The following is a 27,883-nucleotide window of genomic DNA, read 5'->3' on the forward strand; positions in this document are numbered from 1 at the left end:
GTCTGTTAGGAGAATTTCTTTAAATAACACTGACAGTTATCAGAAAGTGAATTTGTGATGCATAAAAGATGAGGGGAAAATCTCCTCGTTTGGTGGCATACTTACTTCTGTCTATTTTGTTGTTTTCTTAGTAAACTTCAACTCACTGACATTTGCTGGAATGATATTTTCATACTCAGAATTGATCTTTCAAACACAAATTTTGAAATAGTTGAGGGAGAAAAAACATGCTATTAAGCAGCAGCAGGAAAGAGAGAAATAGAGTGAATCATGCCTTAAAACTCATAGGTCATTTACCTATCACCCAGTAATTTGTCAGAATCTATTGCATTTGAGGCTTGTTGTTGTTCTTTTGCTTCCAGTTTATACTACTATGACTATCTTTCCGCCATGTAGCACATGTAGTGGGTATGTGTACTATTAACCTATCTTTGCAATTTATTTACAAACCAGAAGTAGTTGTGATGTGAATGAAACACTAAATTCAAGAAATATTTTAATTTTTGTCAAGTGAAGAGTCCCTCGATAATATGAATTTTGCAATAGCAGTCTGATCTGATCTCTTGGAGATCTGATCTCTAGTTAATTGATGATTGCTCCTGGCCACTATCATAGAACTCCTTTTCAGAAACTTCTTCTATATTGAACATTCCTAGGTACCTCCTCAAACATTGGGCATATTATCCAAATGAATTTTGCCATTTCCATCTAGCATCTGAGAGTGAGTTTCCCCATTTCCTGGGTAAAACTCCTGTAGGAGTAATTGCATAGAGAGAAGAAGAGCTCATATCTTGGTATACAGAAACTTTCTAAGAGCCAAGAATGTATGTTTTATAGAAAATCATGAATACATGGCTTTTTCTTTCCTCCTTTTCTTGGGGGTGTGACATGTAGGTAAGGCTCAGAATAAAGTCTAGGATATATGACATACTAGCACACACACGCACTCTACCACTGAACTTACATTTAGGACCGTTGGGATTTTTTTGTTTCGTTTTGTCTTGTTTGTTTTTGTGAGACACTGTTTCTTTGTGTAGCACTAGCAGTCCTATAACTAGCTCTGTAGACCAAGCTTGCCTTGAACTCACACAGACCCACCTGCGTCTGTCACCAGAGTGTTGTGATTAAAGGCACCACTGCCCCACTGCCCTTTTTTTTTTTTTTAATGTGCTTGTTCCTTACCCATCTCTCCTTCCTACTGATCTCATGGATATCAGCGTGTTGGGAATACGTAGGCTCTACTTGGGGATACATTCAAGAGACTAATGTGCTGCACTCTGAATCTTCTTAAGGCTTTACTTGTGAGAGGTTTTTGGGGTTCTGTCTGCTGTTCCTTCCTTTGTGAGACTTTAATCTCAAGAGGGTGTCTAGTCCTCCATACAAATAGATGTTAGGTTGATTCTCAGGGTTAGCACAGTGTTTTCATGCTGGCACTGCTGATTGTTCTTCCTCTTCTGGTTAGAATTCAGTGAACATAAAATCTTAGTTCATGGCCACAACATGGTTTATATTTGTGAAATTGTCTTTAAACATTGCCTGTGATGATTGCTTGTGATATAGATCATCCTAGTAGTTGATTCATGGAAGTCATAACAATCTGTGTGCGTCACCTATTCTGGTGTCTTGTTTTGATCATTAGTCACAGGTAGAACGTCCAAAACATTACTAGTTATATTAATGTTATACTTATCAAATGATACCCTAAGTCAGATTATTTCCCAAACCCATGGAATGCTTTAGGTATTTTACATACTTTTTCAGAGAAAGAAATTTCTATCATCTCGGAGGTGCCTGCTTTCTGAAGATGAGTTAAGAAAGTATAGCTAAAAGGGAACTAAAATAGCATCAGTTTTAACTTTCAGAAATTCTATTTTAGGCTTGATTTTTTTCATCATTATTTTCACAGTTAAAATGTATAATTGAAATTGAGAGTTTAAAATATATTGAAATAAATTATCTCATAATTCTAATAATGCTTTTAATCTATTTAATTTAGTTGCAATGTGGTAAAAAGTATTCATGTTACCAAAGTGGACCTTTGTTTTTCTTATCGATATACTTAAACAAAACAAAACACCAATAACGTGATGGTGGTAGCATGCGCATTTAGTTGCAGCTCTTGGGAGGGGACAGGGGGAGGGATATGATTGTGAATTCAAGGGCAGCCTGGCCTATATAGTGAGTTCCAGGACACCTAGAGCTACCTGGAGAAAGCCTATCTTGGGAGGAAGAAAACAACAGAAAACAAAACAAAGAAAAACACCAATAGACACATTTTAAAGCCACATGGTGGCTCACAACCATCTGTACTGAGATCTGGTGCCCTCCTCTGGCATGTGGGCATACATAGAGGCAGAATGTTGAATACATAATAAATAAATGAATCTTTAAAAAAATTACTAATTTTAATTTTCCTACCTTCAAGATATTCTAATAAGAGCATACATATGTGGCTGGTCAGATGTCTCATCGGAGTGTTTAAGACTGTGTACTGCTCTTGCACAACACTGGAGTTCATTTTCCAATATCCACACTATAAGTCACATTTGCCCATAATTCCAGGTGATTGGGATTTGGCCTCTGGCCTCCTTGTATACTGTACTCATGCAATCAAACCAACAGATAGACACATCTACACATAATTTAAACTTAAATTTAAAAATATTTTCAAATCTTGAAGAGCTGTGTGTGTGTGTGTGTGTTTTGTGTGTGTGTGTGTGTGTGTGTGTGTGTTTTGTGTGTGTGTGTGTTTATAGTTGTAGAGTTCTACCTGGGATGCATAAGCTCAAATTTTTTTCTTCCTTGTGCTATAATATAATAGAAATAATACTTTAGTGATTACTTATCTTTCCTTTTATAAGAGATGATTATATTCATTAATGGAATTAGCTGTATTTGATTTCAACTCGACATATACATATATGGTTATATCTGTGTTTCTTTTAAATAAAAGATCACTCTTATTTAAAAACTTGAGCCTTGCCGGGCAGTGGTGGCGCACGCCTTTAATCCCAGCACTCGGGAGGCAGAGGCAAGTGGATCTCTGTGAGTTCGAGGCCATCCTGGTCTACAAGAGCTAGTTCCAGGACAGGAACCAAAAGCTACAGATAAACCCTGTCTTGAAAATCCAAAAAAAAAAAACCAAAAAAACAAAAAAAAAACTTGAGCCTTAATACAGTGGATACCATTGTTGTGTGTCAAGAGTTTTAATAGAGATGCAGAAATGAAGGGGAAGAGAAAAAAGATAAATATGGTAAATAAAATCTCTCTTCTGTTACAATATTGTAAATGTGATTTCCTCGGTTTCTGTGTTACACTGACTTCCTTGATTTTTTTTCTAGTTTTGTTTTGTTTTTCAGTGAAAGTGAGGTGATGTATTTCTTTGTGACATGGGTTACTCACAATACTCTATACTCTTGACTCAGCCTCACTGGTCCTGCGATTACCAGTATTAAGCTACCATACCAAGCCTCTACATGTTTTTTTTTTTAATCATGAAAACGTAAATGACATTAAAAAAGAGAAAGTAAATAAGAAAACTTATAATTTTGCCAAACTAATGACTTGTTAGTATATAATCATCTAATGATAAACACATTTCCATTACTCCAGTCATCACATTGACTTTCAGAACTTTATTCATCTCAAATAGAAACATACCTACACAATTCTTTTGAGAATGAGATCCTTGTCTAATCTTCTTTGCTAGGCCTTCTTCCTAACCATGACCAACAACAACTTGTAATTAGCCCTCCTAAGTGATGCTTAACATACATAGTCAGTTGAATGGCTGTAAACGATTTATCCTACTTCTTTGAACTATGGGTGTCATGTTCTCTATACTGCTTCCTGTTGTCTGGGGGTTTCAACATCTACAGTTAATTCTGAGAAAATTGGGACAATGACCAAGTCTTGTGTTGGGGGCCAGCCTCGACAAAATTACCTTTTTTCCAGAATGGGGGTGTGAATTTAGAAATACAGTAAGGAATACAAAGATGTGAACAGAAACAATAAAACGCAGAAACATTGGATAGTATCGGGAGGGAATTTCAGTGAGTACTGAAAATTCATTCAGGTTTAGTTTCCAACAGCTTAATATACCCCTGATTTCAAAAGGTAGGAGTAGAACAAAAGGAATACATTAACATACAAATTGAAAGTCACCAGGACAGTCCTCACTTAAGCCCTTGACCTAAGCACTGTTGGCAAACCACTCCCTGGGTGGAATTAAAAATTACTTCCATAAAGGAAACTGGAACTTAGTTGGATCCTTAGACTTTTGTTTTAGGTAGGAACCAACTACTTCCCTATTTCTTGAGCACAAGGTGTGGCAGCTACACCTGTTAACAAGAACCTTGAGAGAGCAGAACTCTGGTTTACAACTAGGTGGGACCTTTGTTTGAGTTAGAAACACAATAATCTCTAACTAAAAACCAAGTCCCAAACTCTGTTCTGTGGCCTCTTTGGGCCTCCTCAGTCCTGGGAGAGCTAGTTGAATTATTTTTTGTCTACTCTCTCTGTGTGATGAGAAAATGTAGAGCTCATCTGAAGTTTTGGCTGGACAGTCTATGATGCCAGACCATTTTAGCTAGCAGCTTCGAAGTTGGTCTTGATGCAGAATTTATGGGAAATGACAACAGAGGCATTCTGAGATGCTGGATCACCTGGGCTATTTGTCTTTATTGGTAGCTGGTCCCTTTTTTTCTGAAAACACAAACATTTAATGTCAACATATATAGTTGTATTAACACAGGTATGGAACCTGTGTTGTGTACAATACAGCAAAAGATAAATTTTTTGTTCTCTGTTTAACCGGAGACAGCTCATTCCTTTCCTAACTACTCAGACCTGAATAATCACACAGAAGCTATATTAATTACAATACTGTTCAGCCAATGATTCAGGCTTATTTCTAGCTAGCTCTTACATTTTGAATTAACCCATTTCTATTAATCTATGTATCGGCACAAGAGTATGGCTTACTGGTAAGGATCCAGCATCTGTCTCCTTCAGCAGATACATGGTGTCTCCCTGACAACTCTCTCAATATATCTCTGTTCGGATTTCCTACCTGGCTTTACCCTGCAAAACCAGGTGTTGTTCTTCATTAAAAGTTTTTTTTTTTAAAATATGCTTGATTGAGTTGTCTATGCATGTTTAAAAACTTACTGATGAATCACTAACCACTAACTTTTTATGCTTTTTTTTCTTTTTTTTTTTTTTAGAATCTTGTTAAACATCTTCCTGAGCAGAATGTACTCCGAGAACTAGCAGAGCTTAAGAATGAATATGATGATCTCTGTGAGCCTGAGCAGTTTGGTGTTGTGGTATGTATTGATCACAAAGGCTTAAGAATATACTTCTAACAAACAGAAGAAACATATTAGTTGATTTCTTTTACTTTATAGCTACATAATTAAATATAATATTGACTTAGAAAAAATCTTTACCTATAGCATTGTGGTATTGAAAAGTAAATATGTTACATGTTAAGTTCACAAAAAACATCAAAGCATCATGAGATAGTCTCTTCAAAAGTAATGATATTTTATGATATTAATACATGCAAAATAGTATGTAATACATTGAATAATTTTCCCCTTCAGATCTGAATGTTAGAATAACCCCCTTGAAAACTTAGGCTGAAATAAAATAATATCTAGGGAAATTAAAAAAAAAACCTAGTAACTATTTTTACTGTATATATTGTATCAGAAAAATCACAAGTATTTTAAAATATTCTAGAGTGTCAATAATTGATTGAGAGCTTGCACTGTGTTATTTCCATCAGGACATATAACTTACAAAAGTACCTCATGTAGTTTAATCATTTTTCTTCATCCCCATCATTTTAAATGACACTAAATGATTAAGTATGAAGACTATTGTCATATATCTTAAAATACCAGAAGCCTGCTCTTCAAGTAATTAGCCAGAAAGAAAGTATAAAGGATATTTAAATTACTTTCTTTGAATAAATCCTACTTTTTTTCCAGAACTGGAGACTGAACCCACAGCTTTATGCTTCTTAGGCAAGTGCTCTACCACACAGCTAAAACCCCAACCCCTAAAAGCTGGTTTTTTTTTTTTTAAACTCAGTGTTCAGGACTGTGTTTATTTGCTATATGAATGTCTAGTTTACTCGGACTTCCTGATTTTTTTTCCATTTATAAATCCAATTGATACTTTTTAAATTATCATTTGACCTGTTTCATCGAAAATGTTCCATAATGCTTCAAATTCTTACATGCTAGAGTTCATCAGATTTCTTGCTTCAGTTTTAAAATCTTTTTAATCTGAAACTCTATTAGATAGGAGTATGCTCTTTTTAGTATATATAATAAACATTAGTCCATATTTAAAATTCTTTGATTTTAGGGCATGCTGTTGCCTACATTGATAAAGAAAGATTTGTCAAATCCTTGAAAAGGAAACTAGACAAGCAAATTTGAGATTAGATAGAACATATAATGGACCTGGGGAACATATTTCTCTTATTTTTACATCAGATCTATTCGTCAACTGAATTGGCTCTGTATTATTTATTAACTAGTGGCATTTTAGCAGAGTGCTAAATAATAAAATCTGTAGCCCCAAATTCACACTTGAAACCTAAGCAGCTCAGATCCATCTTATAATTGAAGCAGGGCTATCCACCATCTGAGATTTCAGCTGCATCATGATGGTTATGAGCTTTACAGTAGGTACACAACGCAGTTTCTCAGAAACCATTTTTTTTCCTCAGTGCAGTTTATCTAGGAAGATGTATTAGTTTTCCAAGCAAGTCCTTCAAGAGGAATATCCTTGGTACCTCACTGAGGAAATGAAATTTGCAGGGGCGGGGGAGCATAAAAAGCAATATAACTTCTGAACTAAAGGCAAAAATAGAAAATGGAAGAGAGTTCTTGTTTATACACATAAACATAAATATTTAAGGCTGTATGTACATGAATTCTCCATGTTTCCATGTTTACTCTCACTCTATTTTGCTCTACCTCTGCTGGGATGGGGTCAGAAAGAATCCAGGACATTACTAAGTAGTTTATACTATGTAAACTGCCTAAGATTATCAACTGAGACTTATTAAAAAAGTTTAGACACACACTTTTTAAAGATTATATATATTGTACATTATGTAATAATACTCTTAATAATAATAATAATTAACAATAACCTTAGTCTTTTAAAGTTAAGTACAGTCTCTAGTGTGAAATTGGCAGTGAATGTTTGTTGAGTTATAAGCAATCTTTTAGACAAAAATGTGAGCCAGACATTTTATAAATATAGAAAAGTAAAATATGAACTAAAATTTTATCAAATTAAATTAATCTTGTGAGAATATACTATCTTACTATTTAACCCTTAAATTTATATCAGCAGCCTAATAGAAATAGACGTTTGGAAAGTACAATCCTTCTCACTAATGAGAGAACCCCATCTTGGGAACGCTCCTGTCCTCAGCTTTCTTCACCCAGTGCCAATGTTATTTACTATATTCATATTAAAATTTATATTTATGACTTCAGTATCAAAACCCTTCAGTGCTTCCCTGACTTCACAAAGTAAGATTCTAGCTCTCCATTCTCCTTATGTCTTTCATTCCTTACCATTTCTTCTTCTGTCTGTATATCCCTTCTTTTTTTTTTTGAGTCAGAAAAGAAAGGCTATTCATTTTTATTTTTATTTATTTATTAAAGATTTCTGTCTCTTCCCCGCCACCGCCTCCCACTTCCCTCCCCCTCCCCCAATCAAGTCCCCCTCCCTCGTCAGCCCAAAGAGCAATCAGGGTTCCCTGCCTTGTGGGAAGTCCAAGGACCACCCACCTCCATCCATGTCTAGTAAGGTGAGCATCCAAACTGCCTAGGCTCCCACAAAGCCAGTATGTGCAGTAGGATCAAAACCCATTGCCATTGTTCTTGAGTTCTCAGTAGTTCTCATTGTCTGCTATGTTCAGCAAGTCCGGTTTTATCCCAGGCTTTTTCAGACCCAGGCCAGCTGGCCTTGGTGAGTTCCCGATAGAACATCCCCATTGTCTCAGTGTGTGGGTGCACCCCTCATGGCCCTGAGTTCCTTGCTTGTGCTCTCTCTCCTTCTGCTCCTGATTTGGACCTTGAGATTTCTGTCCGGTGCTCCAATGTGGGTCATATATCCCTTCTTTTCAAACTACCACAAACTCTTTCTTGCCAATGGCATGACAAACTTCAGGACCTCCAGAGTCTCTTCTGCCTTTAAAGTTGCTTTGTTTTTCTATCACCCAGGCTAGTTTCTAACTTATGGTTTTAAGCTAGTCTCCTGTCTGCATCTCTTTAGTAACCAAGACTGTAGTTACTCAACATTGTTCTATTTGCTGTTTTGTTGCTCTGAGGCCTGAGCCCAGGATCTCCCACATGCCAGGCATGTATTGCAGAATAGAGCTCTGCTCTCCCTCCCCCTCTTTATTTATGCATTCTTTTTGAAGTGTCAGGAAAGGAGATGGCCTATTTTTATTATTAATAGTACTATTACAATGTTACTGATAGCAAAAGCTTACTAAAATATTTTATGCTAACACTTTTACATGGGCCATATTTTAAGTAATATTTTCAATTTGTTCCTTGGAAAACTTCATACATATATATAATATATTTTAGTCACTTCTGTCCACTGTTGCCTCCATCAAATTCCTCCAAGTGCTAACCCTCATCTCCTTCCCAACTTCATGGCTTCCCTTTTGTTATCAATAATGCCTGAGTTCAATTTGTTCAGTCTATATTCACACGGCTGTGGAGTTAGCCTGAGAGGTGTGGGCAATTTACCAGTGCCTTATCAACTCATAGCACTGTGGTTACTTAGGTAACGTTTGCACAAGGTCAAACCAGTCAAAGTATTCATGCTCTCTTATGATTTGTAAGGTAAAGTTTGATACTGTTATTATCTCCGTACTACTGCTGTAGAAGTGAGGCAAACCAAACTCCAGTAACTGTTCCAGGGTTGGATAGTAAATAGTAGAATTCAGTTAGAATTCACAGTCAGTGCTTTTAGGCACTGTGATTTACTGAAGAAAGTCGGAGGAGAATATGATGAGATTGACGCTCTATTCTAGGCGCTATCTCTGCTTTGGGCATTACTATCCCATCTAATTCCAGACAGCATTATTTCTTGCTTACTATAATTGTGGTGTTTCTCTTTCTGCTTCAATTTGTCAGTCTACTATGGCCTAAAATGGATGGATAGATGGTTAAATTATAATGTATCACTGACCTGAGGATTCTGTTAATTACTCTCTTTCTGTTACCTCTCATCAGTTTCTTCAGAAGTTGCCACTTGCTCTATGGCCTTACTTATCATTCACTCTTCAATCACTAACAATTAGAAGTTTGCCTTAAATTGTGCATTGAAGTTGATCAATAAAAGTAATTATTTCCTATTCAAAATTCAAATATGCTTCAGATCTACACTCCATCTGTACTGCCATTGCCATAGTCTGGAGAAGCATAATTATTTGCTGTAATTGTTACCATACACTTTTAACTGCTTCCTACTTAAACTTTAGCTCTTCTCATAATCAGTCTCATTTTAATGCCTCTATGTAGATTGTATTTGTATTGCTTATTAGTTACTTCCTAAAACACTAGTGTGATGTGGGATTCCCCTTTGTATGCTGTGAATACCTCTGGTTAATGAATAGAGAATCTGCCTTGGCCTGTGAAAAGGTAGAGTAGGGCTAGGCAGAGACAAAAAGGCTGAATGATGGGAGAAAAAAGGCAGAGTCGGGAGATGCTATGTAGCTGCTGCAGAGAACGTCTAAACGAGCCCCAACCTTGCCAGTAAGCCAGAGCCATGTAGCAATATACAGATTAATAGAAATGGGTTAAATTAAGATGTAAACGTTAGCCAATAAGAATCTAGAGCTAATAAACCAAGCAGTGATTTTATTAATGCAGTTTCTGTGTGGTTATTTCGGGGCTGAACAGCACGGATCAAACAAGCAGCCTCTTACAACACTAATGGCACAGTATTTGTATTCCTTCCTTATTTTCTATGTTCTTTTCTATGTCTGCATGTGTGGAAACTGGATTCAACATTAGGTTATTTTTTATGTCATTTTCTGCCTTTGTTTTTGAGACAGGGTCGCTATGGACTTCGAGTTCATGGCTTTAGATAGGCTGGTTGGCCAGTCTGACACCAGGATTTGTCCTTCTCTGCTCTCCTCGGTGCTGCCTTTACAGATATGTGTCTCTGTGACTTTCCATGGGACTGAACTTAGATCTTGTGTTTACACAGCAAATATTTGCCCACTGCAATATATTTTAGACTGATCTTAACCTATCAGGCACATTTTGGCCTAGCACCTGCCAATCTTTCTTAGTTTTAGGCATTAAACTTGTATGTGAACTGAACTCTTGCTTCTTGTACATCAGCCATATTGAACTTCATTTTTTATGTGCTTGAATTCATTCTCTTTTCAGAATCACTGCATGTGCTATCACCCCTGTTTCCTGTTGAAAATCAGCTTTGATGAAACCCATTCGTTCTAGGGTAGGAGCATGAGAATTAAGCAAATTGAACAGAGATATAAGAGATATAAGAGACAAAAAACACAGAACAGCATCAAAAGGGACATTCACTGAATGTACCACCTTTATTTTCACATGCTTGTATACTTCACTCCAAAAGGAGGGTGGGATTGCAACAGACTTCATTAGCATGGAATAAGAAAGAGTCTTGAATTCTTCAACCTTTGGTCCAGGTGAAACGGATCCACTTCTATACCCAAAAATTTGCCTAGCTGTCAAAAGTAGTTTGATCAAGCCAGGCATGATGGCACGTGCCTTTAATCCCAGCACTTGGTAAGGAGAGGTAAGTGGATGTCTGTAAATTCGAGGCTAGCCTGGTCTACAGAGCAAGTTCCAGAACATCCATGGTTGTTACACAAAGAAACATTGTCTTGAAAAACAAACTAAACAAAACAAAATAGGCCTGTCTTTTAAACTCTCAGAGTCTTCTTTAAAATTTCCTTTCTAGAAAGTAATAATTTTACTATTTTTGAGTTTATTTGTTGAACATGTTCTCTTAGATTATAAATTATATAAGTAGATGAACTATATTAATGTTATTCAAGTTATGTATCTATCAAATCATTGTTGAATCTGTTTGCCATTCTTGTCTTACTCTCCATTCATATGGCAGTTTCTAACATTGACAGATTCATTGTGTGTGTGGAATATTTTCTTGTCTTTCTCTCTTAAACAATGAGAATTTTATTGTTGCTTTTATTTCAGTGTTCAGTAGTGGCCCACTACACTGTAGAATTTTCATAAATACCTAACTCTCTAGATAACAATCATGTCTTATCAGCAAGGACAAGATGTGTATTTTACATTTGATTATTCCTTCTCTATTAATTAAAATATTATCACCAAAAAGAAATAATGAAGTGTTTCTGTTTAAGATTTTTTAAGGAGAGAAAATAAGACTTGTCTGAGTCAGTCCCTTGGTTGGTGAGCTTTAACCTTTTCACTTTTGTAAACTGTCATTATCTTGGGTTTACTTATAATCACTAGTAATCTACTGGGAGAAAAAAAAAGCATAGGAGGGAATTAAGAAGAAACAAACAAACAATATCAAGCTGAAGATATTTCCTCCATGTGGAGGCAGACCTCCCAGCAAGTGAGACATGCTACGTCCTATACTTTCTATGATCAATAATCTTCTTTAAAGGGTGGATTGGCTACATAGCTTCCCACTGACTTGTCCTCTAACTTACCTCCTACAGAAGTGAATTTGGTACATCCATTGTAATTATGTGCTGTACCTTTACTGGAAGAGAAGCACAGATCTTTGAAAGCTCTGGCCATCAGAATCCCCAGCTGGAGCTTTTAATTGCATCCGAGTATGTCTGCAGCTCAGCTGTTCTCAAGTCTCAGAGCTGTGGAAATTCCCACTTGTCGTGCACTGGGGATGGAGACCCATACTGTGTGTATCTATTAAACTAGCATGTCTTCTGAGAAAAGAAGGCAATAATTAGTTCTCTTAGTAATCAGTACTTTTGTTTTTCTGACTTCAAAATTACCCATATTTTTCAATTAAAACCATTCTCAAGCTATAATCTAGTAAGAGAGATGTTTCAATAGCTTCGTTCATATAAATCTTTAATGAACAGAACAGATTATATTATATTACTGACAGAACAATGATTTTTTTCTTATTTCTTTTGCATAAATATATGCAGGCAAAAAGAGAGTAAGAAATAGAACTATAACCTCGTTTTGCTTTAATTGTTTTAAAGCCTCTAAAGAGCTTATTAACCCTGTTCAAGAGAGCTTAGCCAGGTGAAAGGGGGGTTGATAAAAAGCTTTTCCCTTCCTATGTAATATCAAAAGCAATTAATGTAGAAAAAAATTGTAGGTCCAAGTTTATATTAATATTACATCATTTCCTGGGTTTGCTTATTCATTGTGAAATATTTACATGTTTCTTTATCAGTATTTTCAGTGTTTTAATGTGTAATGCCTGGTGTTTCTGTTTTCATTTTTTTTGCACATATGAATGCTAGCTCTTACTTGTAGATGAGCTTAATGTTATCTGAAAAAAATTAAGTTTAAAAGCCAGGGAGTGGTGGTGCACACCGTTAATCTCAGTACTTGGGAAGCAAAGGTGAGGGAATCTATGTGAGTTTGAAGCCATCCTCGTCTATAATAGATAGTTCCAAGACTGTCAGGGCTTCACAGAGAAATCCTGTCCCATAAGAAACAACAACAAGAACAAAACCAATTTAATATTTTTTTATCAAGTAAAAAAAGTCACCATGAGTCATTCTCATTACTGTTTATTTCATTAACTTCTCATATTAATCCATGCTCATGACAGAATTGTTTATTTTATTTATTTCAGTCACCTTTTGTAATAAAACAAGGTAAAATAAAACCACATGAAAATTGGATAGTCACAGGAGGTCGATGGCTGTCGAGTAATTCTGTAATTGATTACTTTTCATTAAATTTAAAAATATCAAAACTTTACCCTCATATTTTTTCCTTTATGTCTTTAATTCCCTAATAGAATAGCAAAGCTCCACAGCAAATTTAATAGTTATTTGTGGCCTCCATTACGTTTTTTGACAAGAATATTTTGAAATTCTTATCCAACTTCTCAGTGAGATTCCTCCAAGTTTACAGTGTCTTTGGGGGCAAAAACTGTTATTGTGTTCTGCTCTATACTAAAGACTAGTGGATATTTCTCAATGCATAATTTCCACATATCACTATCTTTGGGGAAATATTCTCTATCAGTACATCATTATTTTTCTGATGTAAAGTCGGTTTTCTCAACACTTTATTTTTTAAAGCTTCAATTCACAGATTAACCATGGCTCTCGTATCTCATGACAGCTAACGTGCAAACATTTCCCATTTTCTACATATATGAGAAATTCTCGTATTGATTATTTTGTCCAGGTACTGGATTTAGTGCAGGTAGTAAAACAATGACTCGGAGAGTCCCTGCCTTTGAAGAACTTATTGTGTATTAGAAGATAAAAGTATTCATGTAATAGAGAATCTCAAATGTATCTGCTTCCTTCCTGCAATTCCAGACAGAATTTTGTCAGTAATTGCTTCTGAATCTCACTTAGACTGGCAGTTCTGTCAACCTAATAAAACTCCATCTTTGAATATGACCAAATTCATTCCCTTTACTATAGTAAAATACAAATAAACATTTTGTAAATATAGGTGATAGTGCCTCTTAATAATGACTATTTCTTAATATCCATTTAATAATTGCAACAAATTCTATTATTTTCAAGGGACTAAAGTTTCAATTATATTCACATATGATAGGCATTAATAAAAAGTGATACGAATAACCCTAAAGGTTTCATGATATTCTTCTTGTTCATACATGATATTTAGTACTGCTGCTTCTTTTTTATTTATTTTTTATTGAAAATTTCCACCTCCTTCCCTCCTCCCACTTCCCTCTCCTCTTCCCATTCCCCCTCCCCACCTCTCCAGTTCAAGGAGCAGCACTGCTCCTTCTTATCTTTTTTTTCCTGTGCATTCCTGTAGTATTTTGGTATTAAATCCATACTCATCAGCTTTATAGTTATGCAGTGAATACAATTCAAATGATATAAATGAAACTGTGCCTACCTCTTTGGCGAAATAACCCCCTTGTAGTGCTCCCACTAAACCTGTCAATGTCCTTTTTTTAAAAAATATAGTTTCAGATCACCTGAAGAAATGAGAGTCGCTTCATGTAATTTGATAGACAAGTAACTTGCAACACAAATAAATCCGCTTCATAATACAACACCCTGGTCAGCATCCCAAAGCACTTCAAGGAATGAATTATAAAACAAAAGATGCCAGTCAAGTAAAATGCTGTGAGGGACCACAACAATAAACCAAACATACGTTTCAGCAGTGTTTCTGCTTTATTTACTATATTATATCACTTAGTAGCACTCAAGCTCAAGTGCCTTTATGAGACACAAGCCTTTTAATAGTACTATAAGTGGCTGGGGATATAGCTCAGTGCTTCCTATTATTTCTAAGCTTGACACTCCATGCTATTCCTTTACACAGCAAAACCCTCTGATGACAGTTCAGCTTTTGTCTATCAACATATACTGGTCTGATTGTAAAGTTCACACTTAAGATTAAAACAATCCTATTGCCATGTTCTAGACATAGTAATGGTTGGTTAGAAATATCTCAGAATGACTTCACTTTCTCCGTAGTATCTTGATTCTTTTTCAAGGATGCACTTTAAGTTATAACATGTTAAATAGTAAATGTCTATTATGATTGAAAAATGGATAAATGGAGAATGATAATTTCAGTCTACCCAGTGAATAATAGGCCACATTTTTTTTTTTTTGGCTTTTCGAGACAGGGTTTCTCTGTAGCTTTGGTGCCTGTCCCAGAACTAGCACTTGTAGACCAGGCTGGCCTCGAACTTTCAGAGATCCTCCTGCCTTGGCCTCCCGAGTGCTGGGATTAAAGGCGTGTGCCACCACTGCCCAGCCTAGGCCTCCTCAGTGATTTTGTCTTCCAAAGAATCTATTCATATAACTATTAAATCCAATTTTATTTCAAAACTTTAATAGGTACTACTGTAATGACAAAAACTCCATATATGAAAGAAGTCATATTATTCCCTAGACATAAAGGTATCATTTTAGAGGGGAAAATTTAGAGGAATTAGAGAAATCAGTGAGAGTGTTTAAAGTATTAACATATTATAATAAAGTGTAATATATATATATATAAAACTTCAGTTAAAATGATATACATTGCCAATAAAAGACATGTTAAATGTGGGCAATAGTAATGTTAGATAGTACTGTATGACCAATATGACTAACTGGAACATTATTTCAAGATTGAGAATCTTAATAAACAGAGGCTAATAGTGTCATTGTTAATAAAAATGTGCAATATTAACAGAAGAAAATGACCAACCAAAGTCACGTCAATGATAATTATAAAAAATCAGAGAAACAGGAAATATTTTAACATGCTCATATTTGCATCTAGAATACTTCATTCTACATGTCTACAACTTAGAAAAAATTCACAGGAATTTTCCTGAATTTTCAAATTTGGAAACTGAAGATTGCAAAACTAGGCAGACTATTTTTACATAGAGAATTATTTTTGAGACATCATAGACTGTACTCTATCTGCCTGTGCTATCTTTTTTCATCTTTGATTAGCTTACTGGTACATAGATCACAGGAGAGGAGAAGCACATTTATCTCTCCACAACCCCCATAACAAAAGAACAAACATTAAACAATACAACATCAATACCAAATTCAACTTTTCAAGTTACTTTATTTTTATTGTATATATGTGTCTGTGCCTGTTTATGTGTGTGGGCACTGAGTGTAGGACAGAGGCAACAGATACTCTGGAAATAGAATTATAGATACCTGTGAGCCACTTGTTCTGAGTGCTTAGAAGGCAACTTGTGTCTTCTGGAAGAACAGTAAGTTCTTCTAACTACTGAGTCATTTCTTTAGGCTCTCATTAAACTGTCATGAATGCCAACTTTGTTGGAATAACCAAATTAACGCCTTGATACTACTGTTTGACTTTCTTTTCCCATAGCTAGTTAGTTACCACATACTGTTAATTTTTCTTTAATTCTTTCTCATTCATCTTTTCCTTTCTATTCCTGTTATAAATCATTACTTGTTTCTTGGGACATTTTTATACCTACCTTATTGGTGATTTCCCTGACACTCGTCATTCAGTCAATCACAGCACGGTTCTGGTTTCTAATAATGCTTAAGGGACAGTGTATTATAATTATATATTACTTGGTTTCCTGTTGCTGTGATAAAACATCATGGCTAAAAGCAAATAAATGAGAAGAATGAGTTTATTTGGCTTATGTTTCCATAAAGATAAACGTCCTTGACAGTAAGGAGAGGCAATGGCAGAAAGCTGAAAGCACACATACTCCCCCACAATTCCGCAGCAGAGGGAGTGAACAAGAAGTGAAGGGGGACTATAAACACATACAGTCTTCCTCCAGTGATGTACTTCTTGAAGCAGAGCCACACTTCATAAACATCGCCAAGCAGCTTTAGCAATGGGAAACAAAGGGTTAAATGTCTGAGCCTATGGCACATGCCTCATTCAAACCATCACACATGCTGGGCAGTGGTGGTGCACGCCTTTAATCCCAGCACTCGGGAGGCAGAGGCAGGCGGATCTCTGTGAGTTCGAGACCAGCCTGGTCTACAAGAGCTAGTTCCAGGACAGGCTCCAAAACCACAGAGAAACCCTGTCTCGAAAAACCAAAAAAAAAAAAAAAAAAAAAAAAAACCATCACACATACATAGTTGCACTGTAAAGACAGCAGACTTTTTCTAGGATCATTTTGAGAATTAAATTACTCAAGCAGAAAAAATTCTGACAAAGTTCTCAAGAAGCATTAATGGCTGTTATCGCTATAACTATTCTTACTGAGAATTATTTGTTGACTATACTATTTCTGTTAAAAAATGAATAAAATAAAATTCATACTCAGAGATTGTAGGTCAAGAATTGAAATAGAGACTCATGACAGAAGAAAATATAAATGCATATATGTGTAATTAGTAATAAACAAGGACTGAAAGCTTTTGCATAGCTTGCGAAGGTTTTCATTCCTTTTTGACTCTGAACCAATGGCACTTTGATGAATTGAGAACTCACCCAGAATCTAGATGGCATTATCCATTTAAATAGGGTGCAAGACCAATTAAACAAGAAAAAGGAAGAAACATAGATGAGTATCAGCATTCTTTTCTTTCTGCTTCCTGGCTGTGAATACAATGTGAAATACCACCTAATGTTCCCATTATCATGTTGTCCCTCTCATGATGAAGTGAACCCTCAGACTTTGTACCAGGGTATGTATGCTCTTCTCCCATACGTTGCCTTTGATTCGATATTTGATCACACAAACAAGAAAGTAGCTAATATAATAAGCTGTTCCCTAAACATATGACAATACACAGTAGGCAGACTACTGAAGCAGGCCAGTTGTGAGTAAGTTGAAAGAAGAAATGATGTAGGGAGAGATATGGAGACAGACATAAAAATTGTGACTGGTTAATACATACAGAATTTGATTTTCTACACATTTACACAGAAAGGGGCATCTACATGTTAGCGACAGACTTTGATGTCATTAGCGTTCAGTTTCATGTACTTTTTCATTGACTCTACATTGTTTTTCATATCAATCTAACATAAACGTGTTCTAATGTAACTTCTTTCTACCATTTTCTTTAGGTCTGTTTTCTGTCTGTACATATATGTAAGTGCACACTCAAGTCAAAATGTATTTTCTCTGTTGTGAAGCTTTTATTAAACATTGAAGTTCTCAGTATAAAGTTTTTTTTTCCTTTCAGCAAATTTCTTTAGAACTCAATTTCTCATTGTCTATCTAGAATTGTGCATCTGTTTTATTGTCAGCTGTGGTTTTTATGTGCCAGTGTTATGATTTTCCAGATAAATGTAAGCATTTTAAAACAGGCAGTATATTTTGTACTTGTCATGGGAATGATGAAGAAACAAGAGGGCAATTTGTATACTTTAAACAAAATAATCCAAAGTGATGAGAGCTATGCATATACTTTATCAGGGCAATATTATCTCCATTCTTATATATTTCTGCCTGGAAAAGGTATGAAAACAGAATTCACTGAAGTTAAGAGTTCAGATAGAGAGAGGCAGATATCCAGCATTAATAGGCAAGTTAATCTCAAAGGAGAGTCAGACAACTGTGTTGCTTCACTATTAGAGCTAGTATGGTTTACTCAGTAATTCATGTGTAGCTTTTGAAGGTATATTACTTACCTTTCTCATAAATGTGATAAAATATCTGACAGAACTGATATAAGGGAGGCAAGGTTTCATTTGCTTTATATTTTCGGGTTTTAATCCATCATGGAAAGGGAAGGCATGGCAGGACAGATCGGTTCATGGTGGTGGGTGTATGTGGCAAAGCCTGTTCACAACATGGTAGACCAGGAAGAAAGTGTGTGACAGTTGTGTACCCTTCCAAACCCTGCACCCATTGACACACTTCCCACAGCTGAGTCATACTTAAAGGTTCCTCAACTTTCCAAATAGTGCCAACAGCTAGAAAACAAGTACTCAGAACTTAAGTACATGGAACATAACAGAGTATTCAACATAAATGTTCTTTGTGATTTAAATCAATTGCCTGTAACATCACCTTCTAAAAAGCTGAGATGGAATAAGCAAAAGTCAAAGGTAAGCCTTGGGTATAAAGTGAAGACTTGTTTAAAACAAAAAAGACATTGTTAATGCTTTCAATGAATTTTATACTTGCAGATATCTCAGTGCCTAGTCTGTGCTCAGCATTTGTCTATGAAAAACTAAACTACACATGCAAAATTCAGTATGATTAGTATATTTAATAATTTCTTTTCATTGTGTTTGCATAAAATGCTCCTGTGGGTCTAGTCTCCACCCATCCCCTTTTCAGATTTCATTTGGTAAATGGAAACTAATTAATTTGGAGTCAAAGGAAATTCAAACCTCAGAATAATTATTATTGGGGCTATACCAAAGGGAATTTGGAATGCGCATCAATAATCTTACAAAAAAGTAATTAAAACCCAAGTTGAATTGTTTTGAGGAAAACCAACATAAAAAATTGAATGATATGTTAACAGTAACATTTGACATGTAGGTAAAATTATTTAGAACAAATTTAAAATTTAAATGTTCACTATATTTTATGAAAAGAAATTTCACAGTTAGTCTTCATTAATGCCCTAGTTTCAAAACTATACCAACAGATAATTTCTTAGGAAATATTACATCTACATTTTTGACTGTCATGAACACCCACTGTCTATGACATATATACATATATATTCAATTCAATTTTATGCGTATAAGTTTTCCTATTTCATCTCAGGGATATATTTTGACTATATGCTATGTGTGACTAAAGGTTTTGCAATTAACATGTAGAAACTGTTCACCCTCAGCTGTATTTTATCAGATTATAACCATGATGACTGCTTCTGATTTTTAAAACTTTACCTATATTTTCCTTGGAAAGCTGAAGACAAACAAAAACAGTATATTGGCCGTGTGTATGAACTTACAATATTGTTCATGAAATTATCCCCAATAAGGAGATGAAAGAACGTTTTATAAAATATTATCATAGACATTCCTTATCTTTCAGATGAGCTCGGTGAAAATGTTACGGCCTCGTCTCACAAGCATCCTTTTCAAACTCACCTTTGAAGAACATATAAACAACATCAAACCAGACATCATAGCAGTAACTCTTGCATGTGAAGAGCTGAAGAAAAGTGAAAGCTTTAACAGACTTTTAGAGTTGGTTCTTTTGATTGGAAACTACATGAACTCAGGCTCAAGAAATGCCCAGTCTTTGGGCTTTAAGATCAACTTTCTTTGTAAGGTAAGGCACCATTTAATAGTATTAATTTTTAACTAATTTTTTTGGTATGTAAGCTGAAATGATCTAAGTGGGAATAATCTATCAATTCTAAATCATATGCCATACGAGTGAAGTTGATAACTTAATTACTGAGTATATCTTTATTAAACTAAATATTTAAAAAATCTTATCACAATAAAATTCGTAAGATTATGATGTCCTTTTTTTCTTATGTCCTTCTGATTAAATCTTCCTGGAGATTATAGACCAAACTTATAAAATAGGTTTAACCTCATATTTCACTCTCTTTTTACATAGTTTCAGTCTCCGGTAATATATTAAGAGCTTAACAATATGAGGAAAAGAGCTAGGAATTTTTCTTTGAATATGATTTGATTATTGTGCTCTATGAACACAAAACTCTTGTGTCTCTGTAGCATTGAACCAATAAGCTCTCACAATTTTCAAGATATCTGCCTAAAACTTTAAAAATTGAATAATAAAAATACTGCTTTGACTTGATAATTCTTGAGTATTATTTTTGAGGATTATGAAAAGGAGACAAAGAAACAGAATTCCCAATGTGATTGTATATGCCCAGAAAAGGCAGCCCAACTTGTTTAAGGAAAAGATCTGTCTATAACAGACAACTGAACAGATTCTGAGGTGAAGGCCTTTAAGGAAGCTTGAGATGAAAATGCATCTGGAGAGAAGTAATCTTTCTTTGACATCTCCCCATGCTTCCACTGTTTATTCCCTTTTCAGATCAGAAAATATTGCAGAGGTTTGACTCCTTTTAGAAATATCTTTTAACAAAAATCCCAAATGAATATGACATTCCTTATTTTTCATTCACTGATCTATACAAGGTGCAAATATACAAATTTATATTTTAATATGTATGAAAATGATTTGATTGTACTAATTGTAACATACATAAGTACAAGGGATAGCATGGATTGGTGATATATGTAATGAGATTTTGGCTATCCCTTTATTCCTGATATTTCTTAATGTATTATATAAAAAGATAACATTATAGATAACATATAGATAGACTAGATAATTTGAAAATACCATAATTTTTCAAGTATAGTTTTATTCTCTCTTCTTTTTGTGGGGAACATGTCAGTTCATTAGATAACACCAAGAATAATTAGGCAATACTTGAAATAAATTAGTAATTACATCTGTATTTATAATGCAAAACTAGTGTGGTCCTGTTCATACAATTATAAGCCATATAACCTAATAAGATCATGACTTACTAAGAGGCTACTCAGGTTGAATGTATTCTCTAAGTACAGTTTTTGAATGTATACTTTTGGTTTATGATTATGAAGATATAAAATGAAGTCATAAATTTATATTGTATATATTTATATCATGTCATATATCTATTTTACATTTGATATATACATATCTCAAGCTAACTGTTCTAATTTGAACAAATATGTCATTTTTAAACTGCATTAATTTTTCTTATTCAAATTCATGATGTGATTATCTTGAAGCAAGAATGAACTGTTCATTTATATGCAAGAAGAAAAGATTATATTAATCTCACAGAAAGATTTTATTCTTATGTCATTTATTTTGGAGAGAGCTCTCTTCCTGTCATCTACCTGTCAAATAAAAGTTTTTCCATATAGCACTGATCTGACATCTATCACTAGAGGTATGCTCAAAGGATTTAGCACAAAGATTTTTGCCAACTTCAAATAAAATAAAAAATCGTCTTGGGGGAAATACTATCATGTAGTAATAGGTGTTCTAAAGGAAAAAAGAAGTAAAGGTTTTGCAATATCCCCCCACACACACTTTTACACACTTTTCAGTTGGATTTTTATCTTCTGGGAAATACTTTCAGGGAAATACATGTCATTAATAAAGAGAAATATCATATATATGGTTGATATTCCCACAATGTGTAGGAATAAAAATGATGTTCCTTGAATACAGAGGATTCTGAGTAGATATAAATGTCTAAACTCGCAGAAATTTACTGGAGTGCATAGAAATAGTTAGCTTAGATCTTTAATCTTTTTAGAAATGGAATTAACTAACGATTGATATATGATTAGCTAGAATTTTTGTTAAATTTCACTTATAAAAGATGATTCTAATGATCTTTTTCTTTAATAAATTGCAGAATATTCTTCAAAGATGATACCATTTCTCACCTAAATTTTTAATGATAAATTCTTCTTTGATTTTAAAATTATTATCCACTGCTTTTCACAAGAACCTCTAAAATACTTTACAATATTCATTTCCTGAAAAAGGAGGATTGATGTAATTAAACTTATCAGATATTCTTCAAAATATTTAGAGGGTCAAAATCAGCTGCTATGCTATTTGATGAGAAAAGGAAAACAAATGAGTTAATCAAAATTAGAAGTAACACTAAAGGATATAATGGCTGTACAATGCTTTTTTTTATTTCAGTAGTGAATTATCACTTGTGAGTCACCAAACCAGTGTACTTTAGTGTAATAAAACCCATCTAAATGAAGACGAACTTGCAGTGCTTGGACTGTTCTCCTTTCTTAGTCATTGAAATTCTAAGCAATGCTGCACTTCAGGAACTTTTCTTATTTTGTTTTCAGCGTATAGTAACATATATGATATATATGTAAGTAAAAGATTCAAAAAACAATCATGCTCTATGCATTCATTTGTTTGAGTTTAGCAGATATGGATCTTTAGTAGCTTACAACCAAAATTGACTGTCTGATTCAAGAGAAAAATGGAATTTGTTGGAAGTATTTGAGATAACTCAACCAGGGAATGGAAAAAAGCTAATGGATTTGACTTTAAAGGAGCAGCCAGGCTTTAGAGATAGTTCAGTGGTTAAGAACACTTGCTGTTCTTCCAGAGGCTTCTTGTTTGATTCCCTGCACTCAAATAGTGGCTCACAACTCTTTGTCACTATATTTTCAGGGGATCTGACAACCTCTTTTGGCTTCTGCAGGCACTGTATGCCTGTGATAGACAGGTAAAACACCCATACCCATAATATTTTCTAAGCTACCACAGTCTCTGTTTATATTAATATGTATATATTACATATATTAACATCAACTTGCAGTACATTTATATTAATATGTTATATATGTATATATTTATATAAATAATATATAATAATAAGACACCGGCAGATTTGAAAATTCATGTAGTGGAAGCAAACTGAAAGTCTTCAAAGGACATTTCATTGGGAATGTATTATCTACAACCGTTTTTCTGCTCTTTACTCTGTATTTGATTACAACTTTTAGTAGAAGCTGATTGACCTAACGTGTATGATAAAGCCACTCCTTGTCCAAGTAGTCACGGCTAAGGCTCTTTGAACTTTAGTTTATTCATCTATAGATGAGGAAATGTACTGATCATTGCATAATGCTGGTCTTATTAAATGATTGTGCTAGAGTACAGTGTCATAATTGACCATATCAATGATGAATCATTCTGTTGCTAAATACACTATAGTTGGCATCACCTTAAATATCAAAGCATTTAATTCACCATTTTATTAATTGAAAGAAGAGGAGTATTGTTAGTTGCATTGTGAAATGGAAAATTACTTACCATTAAATATGATTCCCGAAGAATATACCCACTGTATATGACACCAAAATTTGAAAATAATCCAGGAGAGAATCTAAGGGAAAACATAGTGCACCTCATTAACCTGTAAATGAATTCTTCTAAATTTTCACAATGTCTACTAACTTTATTTAAAACACTGTGAATTATATCATAAATGTTAGAAGTTTATCATAAAATAAAGGCTGATTTTCTTCTTTTGTGAATAGTAAAACACAAAAAACAAACAAACAAACAAACAAACAAACAAACAAACAAACAAACCTGAATGCTCTTAGAGGTGAAAACATGGGATACTATATTAGACAATTCAGGTACTATGAAAAAATACCATATGTTCAGAGGTTTAAATAAAAGAAAATTATTTTCTCATATTTTCTAAGACCAAGATTCTGTTTGGTTTCTCTGGAGGTTTCCTCCATTTGACTACAGATAACCACTTTTACATGTTATCCTCACATGGGGACGTCATTTGATTTTGTTTTTCTGTCTCAACTCTGATCTCATAAAATTTGGACTGGTACTTTATTCTAAATTATATCCTAGATCCAATAAGAAGCTTTTACTTCCAATGCCCTTAATACCATTAAAATCAAAATGAAAATAAATCCCCTTCTGAGTTTATATTTAAGAGTTGTAGCTTTATAAATGTTGGAAATAAATGATTGTGGTTGTTGTGTTTTCCTGTCGCTTTGAGGGACAAGCCACGCCCACTCCCATTACCTCTGACTGGCCTGCTGCCATCTTGGGCCCCTCCTTTTCTGCTTCCTTGATGTGCACATGCGTTTTCTCTGTCTCTCTCTCCTTTTATCTCTTCTCTCTCTCTTTCTCTCTCCCTCTTCCTTAATAAATACTTATGGCTATTTCCTGTGTTTATGTGCCTGTTACCTGCTGCCACCACCCGCACGGTGGGTGCCCTCCCGCTGGTAAGAGTAACAGTGGTACTATGATTTTTTTAAACCTGTGAATACAGTGTTATGTGCTTTGACAAATGTCCTTCTGTGACAATAAATACAGTTTTCCAACTTCCAAGTGATAGAGTACCTGTTTTCCTTTACATAATATAATGCTACTATGCAGATTGATGTCTAAAGTAGAAAGAAACTTGGTTTAAGGAGTTTGTGTCTCTGATTATATGATTGATTTCTCAACTGATAACTTCAACTGTTTCTACATCGTCACACATTTTCCATAATTAGGTTCTCCTATTGATGTTTCTTATCCTCTATAAACCAGTAATTGAAATGGGGCAGACCTAGCAGTGGAGGCCTCTATCCTAGCTACCTCTGAGACTAAGGAAGCAAGATAGCAGGCTTAAGCATTGCCTGAGCAGCAAGAGGAGGTAAAGCCCAATCTGGGCAAGTTAGGGAGGCTTCACCAGAAAATCAAAAGTCAAAAAAATAATATGTTCTATATGGTATGCCATACCTTTAATCCCATCACATGAGAGCTGAGGCAATAAGATTGCCTTGGAGTTTTAAGATGCCCTGTGCTAAACTGTGAGTTCCAGACTGACCTAAAGAGTAAGATCTCTTTAGAAAGTAGTGGTGAAGGGAAAGAGAGCAAGAGGAAAGGAAGAAGAATGGTGGGAGAATGAGGGAGAGAGGGAGAGAGAAGGGGAAGAGGAGAGAACACAAAAGATCATAATTAGTGTTACATTTCCTTGATAAGCTCTTTCTGAATTCAATCTCTAGTATGCAAAAAAGACTAATTTTTTTAAAAAAAATTTATAAATTAATATAATTCATATACTCAGTTTCACTGTAATATGATCATTTGATATAGTTTTGAACAGGAGGCAAAAAAGTAGAAAAATTCATCATAAAAAATTCTTCCCCTCAGAACAACATTTTTGAAATCAGTTTTTTTTTAAATAAGTCAGTGTGAAAAATGTATCCTGTGACTAGTCGTGAGATTAATTTTCAGAGAAGCCCAATATAGCAGATGTTAAGCTTGTCTGTGTACTTCAAAATGTTGTAGTTATGAAGGAATGTATTTCTTTGAATATAATTTGCTGTGGACTTGAACTTTGAGAGAGTAAAAACCAGCTTATAACTTAGTTTTCCTTTCTTCTCCTTTTGTCCTAACTTTAAGGTCTGAAGCATAGTACTTGTGATCTGATTTAAAGAGTATTTTCAAAACTGAAATAATCATTTATATGCAAGGTGTAAGTCTGCTAATACTTTAACTGTAACCCTTGTTTTCTCAGAATTTGATTACCTCCTTTTAGATTTGTACATTTACAACACTATAGTTTCAGTTGTGTGAACACTTCATTAAGTCCTCAAATCTTAAGTTTATTAAATCTTTAGAGAACAGTATGTTGTAAATGAAGTCTTGATTGGTAGTCCTTGTCAATAGTGTTTAAAAGACGTCTTTATTTTTTTTGCTCACATTTTTTTCTTTATTGAAAAAGTTCTGCTCCCTATCTAGACATACACTGCAGTCCTTTTCTTTTCTCAAAAAGGCATTCACTACCTCGAAACGCTTAGGTCCTACTGTTTCCCAACTGTATTTGGGAAATAATTGTGACTAAACAGTAATATTGACACATGCTGGGTTGAGAAGTATGGTTAACTGAAAGAAAACATTTTCTAGTTTAGAAAATTCCTGGATGATTTTCCCATTTTTTCAAAGTGCTTGTAAACATTTTTCAGTACCACAACAGAAATAAGTGAAGATTTCTGGAACTAGCTGTAGGTCTGTCTTGGTTCACCACGAAGACTGTTTCCAGAGAGGATTTAAATGAACCCAGCTGGCTTAGTATTCTGTAAATTGGCATAGTCATTTGCTGAGTTTAATCTTATGACTGATTTTGTTAATTCTCACAGTGGGGGAAAGTCAGCAACATGAGCAGCATTTAGTGAGTATAATTAGTAAGTTTGAAAACAAATGCTTTTTTATTCTATAAAAGTGCTGTTCAAAGGGGATTTAAACCCTGTTTGAAACTGTTGTTCAAAATAAAACATGGCATTCTGTGACTGAATGTGACCACTAATGTTACAAGCTGGTTTTCCAGGCAAATGAAGCTTTCCTAATGAACGCATTGCACAGCCTTTATAAGGGGAACCAGTGACTGGAAGGAAGTTTGTAAAGTGTCAGTTTATACTAACATTAAGCTCTGTGATAACTTTAGAGGCTTTAGGAATTGTTTATATCTATTTAAATACCTTTTTATTCTGGTAATTGCGGCCACATTTATTGAACCCTTACTCCCTGTGGAGCCCACTGCTAGGATTTTTGCAGGGAAAAAGAAAAGTCAAACATATTTCCAATCATTTTGTTTTTTTTTTATACACTTGTTGGTATATACAGAACATTGTAATGCTAAAGTCAGATAGAAGTCGATAAGTGTGTGGGGAGGGCCGTAATGGGGATAGCAGGACATGATGTAGCAGCATACATAAAAAAATGAATCATGTTGCTCATAAATGTTGGCTAACTACCAGGCAATAAAGCACTGTGAGGTGACATCCCACACTGTAAGGTTGCTGCACTTCTGTGCAAAGGAAAAGGATCATACCAGTCCCATATTCAACTTGGACATCACTCATTTTCAATTTGATTTTTTTTTCTCTGAATTCTGTCATGAGGGTGAATACAAAGCCTTAATGGCATTTTTTTTCTTTTTCTCTGTTCTTCTGGTTTCTTCATTTACATTATGGAATCTCAGGATATGTATTTGAATGTTTTGCCTGCATGTAAATGCATGCCTGCTTCCCATGGAAGTCAGAAGAAGGCTTTGTAGCACCTGCAGCTGGAGTTAGGGAAAGCAGTGAGCCAGTATGTATAAGTTTGTAATTGCACGGAGCTCCTCTTGCAGGAGCAGCTGGTGCTGTTAACCACTGAACCATCTCTCCAGCCCCTACACATTTCTATTAATGGTACAATATTTAAAATTGATTCGTAAGCAACTATGTACCTTCTGCATTAATTTTTTGCACATTTTCATTAGCATTTGTTGTACAGTGATGAGCTTCATAACATATTTAAGTCCAACTACATCTTGTACTCACTTCCCATAATCCTCTTTCTTCTCCTCCCCCTCTTAACTAAATGTTAGTTTTTAAAATAGCTTTATAGAATTTTACACTAACAACTCAAAACAACAATATAATTGTATAACTAAAACTACCTTATGTACACAGCCCTCATTTCACTAATAAGGCACAAAAATCAAGCACTGCTCGCCATAGCAAGAGACTTTTGTGACTTTTATTTAGATAAGTGTGATTGAAACATTTTCATATCTAATGCTCAGGATTAAGGGTCCGGGTATGATGAAATATAAACTATTTTGAGATGGACTTTTGAAGAGAAAGGAATTTGCTCTTTGAATTCAATGAAA

General features: G+C 34.7%; 1 protein-coding gene across 4 annotated transcripts in view; it reads left to right on the forward strand.

Annotated features, from left to right (window-relative positions):
- Diaph2 (diaphanous related formin 2) overlaps nucleotides 1-27,883 on the forward strand; it is a 745,764-nt gene that overhangs the window by 352,021 nt on the left and 365,860 nt on the right. For all 4 annotated transcript variants that reach the window (XM_041636640.1, XM_041636641.1, XM_041636642.1 and 1 more), the window contains 2 exons: nucleotides 5,226-5,327; nucleotides 19,711-19,950. In XM_041636640.1, coding sequence (XP_041492574.1) covers nucleotides 5,226-5,327; nucleotides 19,711-19,950 — 342 coding nt within the window. The remainder of the gene's footprint in view (nucleotides 1-5,225; nucleotides 5,328-19,710; nucleotides 19,951-27,883) is intronic.

Source organism: Microtus oregoni, unplaced genomic scaffold (genome assembly GCF_018167655.1).
Source record: "Microtus oregoni isolate MIOR12 unplaced genomic scaffold, Mior012 000050F_000, whole genome shotgun sequence".
In the NCBI taxonomy this organism is placed as follows: Eukaryota; Metazoa; Chordata; class Mammalia; order Rodentia; family Cricetidae; genus Microtus; species Microtus oregoni.